At 35.0% G+C, this 13,984-nt stretch overlaps 1 protein-coding gene across 1 annotated transcript; it reads left to right on the top strand.

Moving 5' to 3' along the window:
- The first annotated feature begins 2,349 nt into the window (after positions 1 to 2,349).
- On the top strand, positions 2,350 to 12,059 carry LOC103155686 (unconventional myosin-Va-like). The gene is made up of 20 exons (XM_007577451.2): positions 2,350 to 2,489; positions 2,739 to 2,849; positions 2,936 to 3,107; positions 3,297 to 3,382; positions 3,908 to 4,021; positions 5,002 to 5,136; positions 5,224 to 5,280; positions 5,371 to 5,598; positions 5,693 to 5,769; positions 6,546 to 6,620; positions 7,403 to 7,601; positions 7,760 to 7,853; positions 8,213 to 8,356; positions 8,447 to 8,601; positions 9,489 to 9,578; positions 9,646 to 9,796; positions 10,036 to 10,315; positions 11,140 to 11,314; positions 11,402 to 11,482; positions 11,811 to 12,059. Exons 1-20 carry the CDS (start codon positions 2,463 to 2,465, stop codon positions 11,961 to 11,963), a joined length of 2,604 nt encoding a protein of 867 aa, XP_007577513.2. The 5' UTR covers positions 2,350 to 2,462; the 3' UTR covers positions 11,964 to 12,059.
- The last annotated feature ends 1,925 nt before the right edge of the window (positions 12,060 to 13,984 follow it).

Raw genomic sequence — 13,984 nt, 5'->3', positions numbered from 1 at the left:
TTTGATTGAGATTTGGACATAATTCATAGTTCAAACTGGATAATTATGCCAAACGCTCATTAAGTCTGTTTGGAAATGCCATCCTAAAGCCCCAATCTCAACCTTTTTGAAAGTTTCTGGATTCTGCATAAAAGCATAGTTCCACTGAAAAAAAACAAACAAATTAAGTCAACGCTACTGATTCTGACAGGAAGAAAAACCAAACGTTCAGCCAAATTTAAAAAAGAAGGTTGTTGATGGCTACAGAAAGAGTTTCTCTTCAGCTGACTGAAAGACTCCTAACATGTGGGAATGTTTGTATGAATATGAGCTTATATAAATAATTTTACTCTGTGTGGGTTGGGCAAACGCCACATTAAAGTTAAATAAACACACAGTTCTTGCTTTTAAGTCAATGAATTTAAATGCTGTATAATTATTCGCCCTGGAAAAGAAAATGTTATAATCCACCATTAAAAGCCCAGAATGAATGATGAACGAATGTAAACTTCACGTTTGATTTGTGGAATAAGAAATGTATTGAACTGTTTCATGGCTAAAAAAATTTATTATTATAGCCAAAATTATAAAATGTTATTTCTAAAAAATATTTAAAAGCCTTTGGACTTCAGCAGCAGTTTTATAATGGTTTAGATGTCAGGCCAAGCTGGAGAGAAATATTAATTTTATTTTATCTGAAATGTTTTAAAGCATTAATTTGAATGCTAAAATTTCTTTCTCTTATGCTCAACTATAACCTACTATAGCATCCTGTTGTATATCTGAATTTAAAGACAAATTTGTCAATTTTTCCCCAACTATTTAAACTACTTGCAATTTTCAAAACACAAAGATTTTCTCATTGAAAAACATAAACCAAAAATCATATTTTTACAGTGACATTGTATGCTAAATACGTCACATTTTGCATACAATGTATAAAATTTGCATAAATTTTAAAGTTACGTTTAATTATCTCCATGCTGATATATGATTAACCAACCAACGTCTTCCTTCTGCCGTTTCCATGTGAACTAACTTATCCACGGTTGTTTTGAGACTTTGACAGCTTTTATATTTATGATTAAACCCGTTCAGGTGTAAAACTACGTCCTAAGTGTTCGTGAATGTACCGAGGTCATAGAGGTTTGCATCCGGTTTCTTTAGTGGCGAGGATCCTTGATAAAACGAGCACACCCTCAGACGGTGGGACAAGCCTGTCACGAGACCGAGGGGGCGGAGACAGCCAAAGTCCCGAGCAGGTGAATTACAAGCCGGGCAGGAAAAGACGACACTTTCCTGGAAGTTTCAAAATAAAGCTCAGGATTCCGTAATCAACTTCCTTGATGACTGATCAAGCAAAGGAAGAATTTGATATTTAGACTTTAAGGAAGCATCACTAGAGGTGGGTAAATTGTATTAGAGTAAAATTACTTCAAAATATTTTAACTCAAAAGTAAAAAGTTACTCAAAAAATTACTTGAGTTAAGAAAGGACTAAACAAGGTATTTAATATTTTACAATCTCATCAAAGAGACAAAAAATATTAAGTTACATTCAAATTTGGGAATTTCAAACACTAAAATGAAAAAATAATACAAATGAATAACAATATAAAATGACAAATTTTATACAAAGCATAAAACATGAATTCAATAGTTAAAGTATATTTTATACATTTATATTATTTGAGTGTCTTTTTGGCCCAAACAGGTTTGCTCTTCTGTTGGTAAACTTACTTACACTGCTAGGTAGAATGTCCAGAAATTTTAGTTTATTATTACTGGTGACTTTAAGGAGATGATAATAATATAAGACAAGTAAAATCAAAGTTATGGTGTAGTGAAAATACTCCTAAAGATACTTTTTCCCTCAAGAAAATGTAATTGAGTAAATGTAACTTCATTGTTTTTTTATATTAAAAATAAATTAAAATGACAGATGTAATATATCCAAATACATACAAGAAGATATTACAGTAGTTATTTTGGTGGTAAACATACTTTACAGAGAAAATTTAAACAAACATGCCAAAATACTGCTGTTTTGTACATGATATTTATGCATAATGATAATAGTAAAAAAAAAAATCCAACCAGTGATTAACTTTTTATAACAAGCATCACCTCCAATTTCTTTGGGTACTTCCACACTGTTATACTTCAAATACTCTTTGTTTTTGCAGTTGTATTTTTCGTAGTAAAAATAAAGAAAAAAAAATTGTGACTGACATATCCACACCCCCAATCTATGAATGGATGGATTTGGTCGTGATGTTTTTATTTTAAAGTATCTTAGTACCTTTAGTGGGGCTCTTATTGTGAAACCCCTTCCCGGAAGCGCGATCCTACTTTGTGAAACTTGTTCGGTGATTGTTTTATGGTTGTTGGAAACAAGCGCAGTCTCTCAGGGACTTTATGGCAACTTGGAGAGAAAGTACAGGGAAGCAGCAGGTGCTAAAAAACACAAAGTGAAGCTCAAACATGGCTTTATCTGAACTGTACACAAAGGTAAGAGTCAGCTCTTTATTATTTTTATACATATTAACATATGTTTGATGTATTTGACGTTTTCACAGACATATGGAAACTTTCCCAGTGTTGAGGGAGTGTAACGCATCGTGGATTTTTATTTTATTTATTTTATTTTATTTATTTATTTTAGAAAATATAAACATGTATGTACAATTAGAGTGACGTTTATGCTTACTTTATGTAAAAATCTTAATTATTTTTCACTCTTTAACCCATTTCTTCCAGTATAACAGAGTGTGGATACCAGATGAAGAACAAGTGTGGAAATCGGCTGAAATCACTCAAGACTTCCACTCGGGCGATAATGTTCTTGAATTACTCCTCGAAGACGGAACTGTGAGCAAATAAAATGTCTACATGCAACTCCGATGAATCCCTAGATGTGAAAATGAGCAGCTGACCTTTGACTTATCGTTCTGCAGGTTCACCTCCACCCGGTTGACCCCTCCAAGCCCAAACTGCCCCCTCTCAGAAACCCAGACATCTTGGTAGGGGAGAACGACCTCACGGCTCTCAGCTACCTGCATGAACCTGCGGTCCTGCACAACCTCAAAGTCCGATTTGTCGAGTCCAGAATCATCTATACCTACTGTGGTAAGGATATTTATTTTTATTCCTTACTTCAGTGTCTTGCAGAATTATTAATGCTCAGTTTTCAGCCCTGCAAAAACACAAAATNAGATTTCAATCCAGATTCTGATATCATTTAGGTGTGAACCTAACCCAGGCTGATGTCTTTTGCAGCCTATAACAGGTTGGTTTTCTTCCATGATTTATATTTAGCTCCATTTATCTCTGCTTTCCAGTCCCTGGTGAAGAAGATATTCCCACAGCATTATGGTGCCACCACCATGCTTCACCATGGTGATGTTCAGAGTTAGTTTTCCAGAATAGTCTTTTGCATGTAAGCCAAAATGTAAATTTTCATGTCACGATTGTCTATTACTTTGTGTTCTCTGTAACATACACTGAGGTTTGTGGTTGTTACATGGCAAGATGTGAAAAAGTGGTATGAGTACTTTTGAACTGTACTGTATATCAAATTTTATTTGGTCATATAAATTGGGTAGCAGTTCCAAATGATAATAAAAAAACTGTTTTAATAGAGAAAGTTTAAAACTGATGTATTCAATCCAAGATTCACCCAGCTGTTTGTTGCTTCCTCTAGCAAGTAACTTGACTAAGTTATATTATAGTTTTGTTTTCACTTGTCAAACTATGAAATTTCTTTATTTAGATGAGTTATTTAGTAATTTTTCAAGCATGACTCTTAATTGAGTTTTTATGAAGCTTATTTTTTGAGAAATATAAATGGATTCCAGAACTATGTAGACATCGCTGTATTTTAATATTAATCTTGTTTATCTTAAATGTTCCTTTTTGTCCCTAATAAGATTTCAAACCAGTCCAGTCACCAGAGGACAGACTCCAACTACAGCAGTATTTCATCTGAGTTTTCTCAAATCCTGAGCTCCACTGAAGACGAAGACAGCGCCATTCAAGCAGAGGTAATCTTTAAAACGCTCATCATCTGCAGATGTACAAGTGTGACTTCAGACAGATTTCATGGATAAGATTTAGATGATTTGTTTATAAAGAAATGTTTAAAATCCTGGTTAGCTTAATTGAGTGGTAATTTATAAGAAATATTGTGAAAAAAAAGTTAAAGTTTTCTTTTCTCCTTTCTGTATGCAAACATTGTTGTACTATCCCATTTTAAGAATTGTGCACTTTCAAGATAGCATTGTAAATATGAAATTAATTCTTAATGTTTTGTCCTTTATTTGCCTGGTGGGAAAAAAAGGACCAACTAACTAACTTGCTTAGTTACTTACTTGGCTAGCTTACCTACTTTACTTACTTACTTACTTACTTTACTTTGCTAGCTTACCTACTTTACCTACTTACTTTACTTGGCTAGCTTACCTACTTTACTTACTTACTTACTTACTTTACTTTGCTAGCTTACCTACTTTACCTACTTACTTACTTACTTTACTTGGCTAGCTTACCTACTTTACTTACTTACTTACTTTACTTCTTTGGTTACTTAGTTACATTACTTACTTAACTATAAATTAGAATAATGCACTAGGTAAGAAGTGTTTTGCAGTGTATTACTAATATTGGTCCATGTTTTTGGTCTTAATATGCAGCTAAATGCTCCAGAGCAGATAATCTGCCAAAGAGCACATAAAACCCTAGAAATGAACGTATTTTTATTTTTTTTTACATGACTGTAAAATAGGATTACACAGCTTCTGTTCAAGTTCTATAAATATCACAACTGCTTGATGTGAACTATGCACGATGGAGTAGAAAACATTTCCTTGTGCTTCACAAAAAATATGGGAAATAGAAATTTTTTTGTAATTTACTGCAGTTCTGTCTTTACTTATCTGTGTTTCTAATCCTCTAGCAGTCCAGTGCCTTAGTTAAATTAATATGATCTGTCTAATCTAATTAAAGTTTGCCTGTATTTTGGCAGGATGAGGTCGAGACTAAAGTGGACCTGCCCATTCTTCTAAAGCTTCAGAAAAGGGTGAAGGAGCTGGAGGGAGAAAATCGATCTTTATGGAAAAAGCTGGGCAAAAAAGAGGAGGCCCAACAAGAAAAGGCAAAAGTATGAAAAGCCTCTATAAATATTTATCTAAAGTTCAGCTGTTTGGTGTTTGAATCTTACATGATATTTTTCTGTAAAACAAACAAGGAAGTGGAGATACAGACAACTTTTGGCAGGACAGAACTGGACGTAGAAAAATTGAAGGTGCGACTTTCCTTATTACTGAATTTGAAATATGCATAAAACCAAAAAATGGTTCTAGATTTTTGATCTTCAGCCTGTTTTCTAATGTAGCGGCAAGAGCTGGAGTCGGAGAACAAGAAACTGAAGCAGAATCTGAATGAACTGCGGAAGTCTCTGACCAGTGAGAATAGCGATTTGGCGCCCCCTGCTGCTGGCTCTCTGCCTTACAACATTCTGCTGGAACAACTCAGTTCTTCCAACGAGGAGCTGGAGCTGCGGAAAGAGGAGGTGCTGCTCCTCCGTTCACATATGGTTCGTCAGGAAGCTCTTAAACACAGGGTGAGAAGTTACATGCACTGCATGTGTTCTTCATAATCATATTAAAATGTAATTAATAAAGGAACTTTTTGTCTAAATAATAATTTAATTCCAGGACTCTGTACTTGGAGAAAGTGTGAAACTGGATCTCGGTGAAATCCACTCATTACAAGATTTACAAGATTCTGACAGGTAAGAACCACTTGGCTCTGTTTTTATGCTGCATCCTGCCAAAAAATTTCTCAAATAATTTCTAATCAATAAAGCAAAAATGCACCTGAAGGAAATCCACGAACTGTGCAAGTTCTGTCTTCTAAGATGTGTGAACCATAACTGAGCAGAATAATTTGTATACCATATAAATGTTATTCTTACGTAAAAATAATACAGCCCAAATTATTGAGACTTTCAAGATGTATGTTTTTAATTGAGTTGTATTGACGAATTTAAAGCTAGAAATCATTCTTAGGATTTCTAGCTTTAAATTAAAACATGACAAGAGGCAGAAACTGACTGAACTTCATCTGAGGTTAGGAATTTTATTTAGAAAGAATTTTATTTAGAAACATGTGAATAAAGAGGAGCACCCCCCATACCCGTGAAAATGTAAAACAATTCAGTAACTTTTAGTGTGTTTCTGCTTCAGCTGCTAACAGATTTTAAGTATGATCAAACTGAGAAAACAAAGCAAAGAAAAACAAAGTTGACAATATGTAATCTTGATGTTTTGTTTTCCTTAATGTATTTTATTCATAAGATGTTTAGTGTAAATAACTGCTTGTAAAATGATGTGTTATTTTTTTGTCTGCAACAGTAAAATAATTGAGGATTCTTCCCATTTATCTCTCTTCCCAGTAAATCAGCTGTTAAGACTACCTTTGTCTTTTCTGGTTTCTTATATGGGAACTCAACTCTTTCTAATTGGAGATGTTAATGCCTGCAGTCACTTTCTGATGCTTCTCCTTCAGATCCACTAATATTCATACCCTGAATGAAGATGGGGAGCTGTGGCTTGCTTATGAAGGCTTGAAAGAGACAAATAGGTAATGATGCAATATCCTGTACATTTATTAGGCTTTATAGTAACAACATGGCTGAAAAACATAACACGATATAAGCATTTCCTATCAGTTGATATAGTTATTGATTTTTTATTTTTTATTTTTTTGTCTTAAATATCTGAAATACTGCAAAACTGGTGCTGTGACCTTTTCTGTTTTATCCAGTTTTCAAGCTACACTGTTGTTTTTAGTTTTTAATCAGCTTTGAGACACAGAGGCAAAACTTTAAACTACTGCTGTGCAAGTTACTCAACAGGTTGTTGCTAGGTAACCAAAGAGTGACTGAGTTGCTAGGTAACCAAAGAGTGACTGAATTGCTAGGTAACCAAAGAATGAGTGAGTCAGTTGATTCCACCAATCTTGCTTAGCTGGGCTAAGCAGCTAAAGCCTTTCCTCTGCCTACATCTCCCAGAATGCTGTGCAGTTCTGTGAAATCATTGGATATTCTATCAGACACATTATCTGTTGATACTGATTAAATGTCTATTATGATATATCTTATTGACTTATTGTCCATCGCTAGTTTATAGCCATCGTAAAAAGAAAATTCTAGGATTTTGTACATATTTTATTCATATCTGAGTTTAATGGTTGGTTTTTCGCACATTTTAATTTTGGTTTTATCTTTGTGGACATAGAATGTCGCAGCGCTGTGTGTGTATGTTGTTTGTTGTTTATTTGCATGATAAAACACTAGAACAAACTGAGTGAGTGTGCTCTTTGTTTTCTACCCTGGATCTGATCACGATCCAAACATCCTGCAGGCTTCTGGAGACCCAGATGCAGGAGCAGGAGTGTCTTCACAGTGAGAAGTACAGGAAGCTGACTGAGGAGATGAACAAACTGAGGTCTGAAAAGGAGCATCAACAAAAGCTGCTGGCTACGAGCCTCCTTTTACCCGAAGATGCCCGAATAGATGCAAGCCTGAAGCACGAGATAACGCGGCTCACCACTGAGAATCTGGTGGGTTTGTTTTCTGGATTTGTGATCGCTCTTTCTTCCTTTCTAATTACCTCAAACCAAGTTCTGATGTGTCCATCATTGCTGTTTCTTCTCAATGGAAGTAAGACGTCGATAAAAATTCAGATTTCATCATTAATTTATTTTTTCTTTAATTTCAGGAACGAATGGAGCAACAACAGAAACAAGATAAAACAATACGCAAATTGAAAAAACAACTTAAGCTGTATATGAAAAAAGTGGAAGATTTAGAAGGTAATCCAGTCGTACTACATTTGAAAATATGAACCCATATTTTACAAAAATTCACAATCTGGATAAAAAGTCAAGCAAAATTTATCAAATTGTCACTTATCCTGTGTAGTGTATTATGTCTGTATTATAACTTATTATTATTATTGCTTATAACTTATTATTATTATTGCTGTTATCATTGCTATTATTATTAATTTTAGTTTTTATTATTAGTAGCATTATTTTTAGCATCAGTAATGAATAATAAAAAAGGAATTTGACTTTTTTTCTCAGATTAAAGTCAGAGTTTGATTTGTTGACATGACAGTTAAAAAATTACAACCTGGCAGTGATCTGATTGGTTCTCATATTATTTTTAGCGAACGCTCGTCAGACGATTAGCTCTTCTGAGACGAGCATGCCGGTCCGACCGGTGCACATCGCACGCAAGGAGAAGGAGTTCCAGGGCATGTTGGAGTTCAAGGAGGACGACACGGGTCATTTGCTCAAGAACCTGGTCGTAGGTGCGCGTTGTTCCAACAACCCGTCTGTTTCATGTGATAACAGTAGGTCAGGATGTTTCTGGTTTTCAGTGACTGTGGTGATTTTCACAGATCTGAAGCCTCGCGGTGTCGCAGTCAGCTTCACTCCAGGGCTTCCTGCCTTCATCATCTTCATGTGCCTTCGATATGCAGACAGCGTGAACGACGACAGGAGACTCAGCACTCTCCTCAATTCTACAATCAGCAGCATCAAAGGCGTCATCAAGGTGCCGCGTTTAACCTTGATAAACGCGACACAGTTTAACAGTTTTTAGTTGAAAAACAAATGCCAGGGTTTATTTTTAGATTAATTTGGACTGATTTCCAACAAAATTTTGAGAAACTGATCTATGTGTTTATCTTTAGACGCATTGATTACTGCAATGCTAAAACCAGGAAGGTAAAGCACATCACCACAGGCTCCCAGTAGAACCAGACCCAATGCTCCTCCAATCTGGAACAAACTTCCAGAAAACTGCAAAACAGCCGAAACACAGAGTTCCTTTAAATCAAGGCTTCTCCTTTCCCCTGTTTAGAGTTGAATTTGGTTTCCCTGCAAAAACACAAAATCTCACCAAGTGTTTTTGTTTAATTTCAAATGCAAATATCTTATTACAGTTGAAATAAGGCAAAAATAACTTGCAAGTAAGTTTTCACAAGACAGAAAGCTTGTTTTAAGTCAATAATTCCTTAATATTGTTAAAATTGTATCAATATTTCACTTGGAACAAGACATTTTCTCCACAAGTGAAAAAAATATGCTAGTGGAACTTTTTTTTTTAATCAAAATTGAAGATTTATTGACTTAAAACCAGCTCCTATACCTTGGTGAAAAGTTACTTATAAGATAGTTTTATCTTATTTCTAGTGTCTGAAGATATTTACACTCAAAGTAGAACAAAAGTACTTGGTAAGATTTTGTACTTTTGCAGTGTAGTAGTAACTTGATGTGTATTTGCTTGATAATTTTGATGATTTAATTTGACAAACTGTTTTTGTTTTTCTTATTTAATAATTGGTGATGTACGACGTTTTTATGATGTAAAGCATTTTTAATTGCCTTGTTGCTGAAATGTGTTTTATAAAAAAGCTTGACTTGATTTTGTCCGTGCAGAGAAAAGGAAATGATTTTGAGGTGGTGTCGTTCTGGCTGGCCAACACGTGCCGGTTAATGCACTGTCTGAAGCAGTACAGTGGAGATGAGGTGAGCATCAAGATTTACCTGCGTCTTAAATAAAGCTGCATAATCATGTAATTAATCTTCCCTGCAGGTGTTTATGGTGCACAACACTGCTAAGCAGAACGAGCAATGCCTGGCTAACTTTGAGCTGACAGAGTACCATCAGCTTTTTGGTGACCTGGCCATTCAAATCTACCGTCAGATCATCAAAAGCATGGAGAACATCCTGCTACCCCTGATAAGTAAGAAGACCTGAGCCCAAACTTAAGCTTGTTGCAATAAATCAATTAATCACATCATAAATTAAAATTAGCCCAATAATTTGTTTGTTTTTTCTTGTATCTTTTATTTCTTTCTATCAAAAGTTTCAGTCTGGTCCATTGGTCTCAACTTGACCATTTTTTAAGGGCCATTTTTGAATGTCAAAGTGAATACTCTTTCAAGGCATTATGTCTTAAAATCATACTGCTGTGTTTTGTAGTACCATGCATGCTGGAGCATGAGGCAGAGCAGGGAGTTTTAGGCTCCAAACCAACAGGCCTGAGGAAGAGGAGCCCCAGCTGCCCTGATGAAGCTTTGACAGTGGAGGTCCTCCTGCAGCGTCTCAGCTTCTTCCACACCACCATGAGTCAACACGGGATGGACTCTGACATCATCAAGCAGGTGGTCAAACAGCAGTTTTACATCATCAGCGCCGTGACACTTAACAACCTGCTGCTGAGGAAAGACATGTGCTCGTGGGGAAAAGGCCTACAGATCAGGTAATCACAGCAACACTTTCTTATTTTCTAAAACTAACCGTGAAGGAGGCAACAGAAGAGAGATTTATGCATTATTTGGATTAACAATACCCATAAAAATTAGAGCTCTGTCAAATTCTGCTGCTAATGATGTATATTGACCAGTTGGATAGACTTTAACTTCCTGAGATGCTAAAGCCAGCAAAGCATGGTGGGCAATATAGACTAGACTGCAATATTTTAATAATGTTTATGATTTAAAAAGAAAACTATTTAATACTTTATAAAGTCCCTTTATGGCTGCGAGTGCACAGTATTTTTTCAAGACGGCATTACTTTAAAAAACAAAGCGTGATTTTAAACTACACACATTTACTTTTTTTATTTATTTATTTATTTATTGATATGTATTGATATTCTCATGGAGAAAATAGTACAAATAAAATTTCCAATAATAACGTCCAATAATTTAACATCATTAATTGTTTTTTTAGTCAGTTATGAGACACCTTGGTGAAACCTTAAACTGCTGCTGCGCTAGTTACTCGCCAGCTTGTTGCTAGGTAACCAAAGCGTGAGTGAGTTGCTAGGTAACCAAAGAGCGAGTGAGTGGAGCCGCTTTGGAAACCTAAATTTTAAATCTAATATCCACTTTCAGTTAGAAGTAGCAGAGTGAGGAGGATAAATTTTACACCTTTTTGTTTTGAATTTGTAGAAAACCTGCAATTCTGAATAATTTTCCTCCTCGCGTTGCTTTTGTTTATGAAAACTCCTTTTACATGAACTCCTTGTAGTGCTTTTCACTTTTAATCTGAAGTGTGTCTTGTCCTCCTCTCTGGGTGAAGGTACAACGTTTGGCAGCTGGATGAGTGGCTGTCAGAGAGGGAGCTGAGCGGCTGTGGAGCAAAGGAAACTCTGGAGCCTCTCATTCAGGCTGCACAGCTTTTACAAATCAAGAAAAACACTGAAGCTGATGCCAAAGCAATCTGTAGCATGTGCTCCTCCCTCACCACAGCACAGGTTCGGCATCAGAAAACATCCCAGCTTTTTAAATCTTTACACAAATAAATACAACTCAATTCACTCTTATCTTTTTTTTTTTAACAGATTGTTAAAATCCTGACCTTGTACACTCCAGTAATTGAGTTTGAAGAAAGAGTTTCAAACACATTCATCACCACCATTAAAGTAAGGTCTTAATACGGGGGTGTCCAAAATGTGGCCCGAGGGCCATTTGTGACCTTTGAAATGATTTTAATCAGCCCTAACTCGTAACTGATGACCCCAAAAATGTGTAAATTGTTTGTTTTTCTTTTAATGTGAAGCCTTTTTTTATGTTTCAAAGCTTCATGTATCTGTAGATTTTATATTTATGAATTTTTTGGTTTGTGAGTAGTTTAAATTTGCCAATTTTAGGGGGGCAAAAAGTTTGGGCACCACTGTTTTAATCTTTAGTCTTTTATTATGAAGTCTTCATGTAATAATTCATTAACTCTTTTCTCTTCTTCCTTTTTAGAACCTTTTGAAAGACAGAGCTGAGTCGTCCAACTTGATGATGGACGCCAAGAAAATATTCTCTGTCACATTCCCGTTCACGCCTTCCTCCGTGGCTCTGGAGACCATCCAGATCCCCGCAAGCCTCAACCTGGGCTTCCTTATCCGTGTCTAGAGCTGACCTCTGACCTCTGATCGCACCTTGTTTTTCTAATCCTGTTTACAAGTAAATAAAATAAACCAAAGACTGTTTTCCATCAAAGTTTGCATCTTAAAAAAAGATGTTATTTATAGATGTGTGAATATTGTCTTTTTTCCCCCCAAGAATACAAACCGACTGAATAGGAAATATGCAAAAATGTTTCTTAAAGGGGAAACTTTAAAAAGAAAATTAAGAATTTTAGCAAAGAAATGTGACATTTCACCTGTTGGCATTAGTAAAAATACAGCGCTGGCCGTTGGCTAACTTACAGTCATCATGGATGTGAAGGGTGAACAAATTTTAAACCTTTTTCCAGAGTGGAATAAGAATACAGCATACAAAAAAAAAATTGAGTTAATTCTATTCATTTAATTGAATTAAGTTTGGCAAACTTGATTTATTTACTTTTCTGTAACATTTGCGTGGATAAATTTTATTTGATTAAGCATCAAATTAACTCGGTTTTAAAAAAAAAAAAGTTGGATCAGCTGTTGTGTTTTTTCAGTGTACATCGTAGTGACTTTGAAAAATTAGACTTTGGTGCACAAGTTTGAATTCATTGTGGATTTATCTAAAAACAGTCTGGCTTAGTTAGGTGTTATTGTAATTAATTATAACGCCTAACTAATGGAGTTAAATGTCTTGAAAGTTTTAGAGTTACCACCTTAGTTCAAAAGCCATAAATAATCTACTGATCGTTGTCCTGCTGGAACATGCAATGGTCAGTTTTCCACCATCTGGTTGTTCACAGTCAGCATTACTGGCCCTCAGCATGATGCTGTCACCACCATGCCTGATTGTTAGGTTTAAAGTTCTCACTTTGGCTCCTCCAAACAAACTTCTTATCATTGTTGCCAAATAACGCAATCTTAGTCGTGTCTGAAAAGACACATTTTTGTTTTTGTGTCATTTTTCCTACTTTTTGGGGGGTTGAGAACATCTCAGCTCATGGGAAAGTGAAACTTTCTTCATCGGGGCATTCTGGTTCTTGAGTTGTTTGATTGAGATTTGGACATAATTCATAGTTCAAACTGGATAATTATGCCAAACGCTCATTAAGTCTGTTTGGAAATGCCATCCTAAAGCCCCAATCTCAACCTTTTTGAAAGTTTCTGGATTCTGCATAAAAGCATAGTTCCACTGAAAAAAAACAAACAAATTAAGTCAACGCTACTGATTCTGACAGGAAGAAAAACCAAACGTTCAGCCAAATTTAAAAAAGAAGGTTGTTGATGGCTACAGAAAGAGTTTCTCTTCAGCTGACTGAAAGACTCCTAACATGTGGGAATGTTTGTATGAATATGAGCTTATATAAATAATTTTACTCTGTGTGGGTTGGGCAAACGCCACATTAAAGTTAAATAAACACACAGTTCTTGCTTTTAAGTCAATGAATTTAAATGCTGTATAATTATTCGCCCTGGAAAAGAAAATGTTATAATCCACCATTAAAAGCCCAGAATGAATGATGAACGAATGTAAACTTCACGTTTGATTTGTGGAATAAGAAATGTATTGAACTGTTTCATGGCTAAAAAAATTTATTATTATAGCCAAAATTATAAAATGTTATTTCTAAAAAATATTTAAAAGCCTTTGGACTTCAGCAGCAGTTTTATAATGGTTTAGATGTCAGGCCAAGCTGGAGAGAAATATTAATTTTATTTTATCTGAAATGTTTTAAAGCATTAATTTGAATGCTAAAATTTCTTTCTCTTATGCTCAACTATAACCTACTATAGCATCCTGTTGTATATCTGAATTTAAAGACAAATTTGTCAATTTTTCCCCAACTATTTAAACTACTTGCAATTTTCAAAACACAAAGATTTTCTCATTGAAAAACATAAACCAAAAATCATATTTTTACAGTGACATTGTATGCTAAATACGTCACATTTTGCATACAATGTATAAAATTTGCATAAATTTTAAAGTTACGTTTAATTATCTCCATGCTGATATATGATTAACCAACCAACGTCTTCCTTCTG

Source organism: Poecilia formosa, unplaced genomic scaffold (assembly GCF_000485575.1).
Source record: "Poecilia formosa unplaced genomic scaffold, Poecilia_formosa-5.1.2 Scaffold442, whole genome shotgun sequence".
Lineage (NCBI taxonomy): Eukaryota > Metazoa > Chordata > Actinopteri > Cyprinodontiformes > Poeciliidae > Poecilia > Poecilia formosa.
Note: the sequence above shows the minus strand (reverse complement) of the source record. Positions and strands in the feature narration are given on the sequence as shown.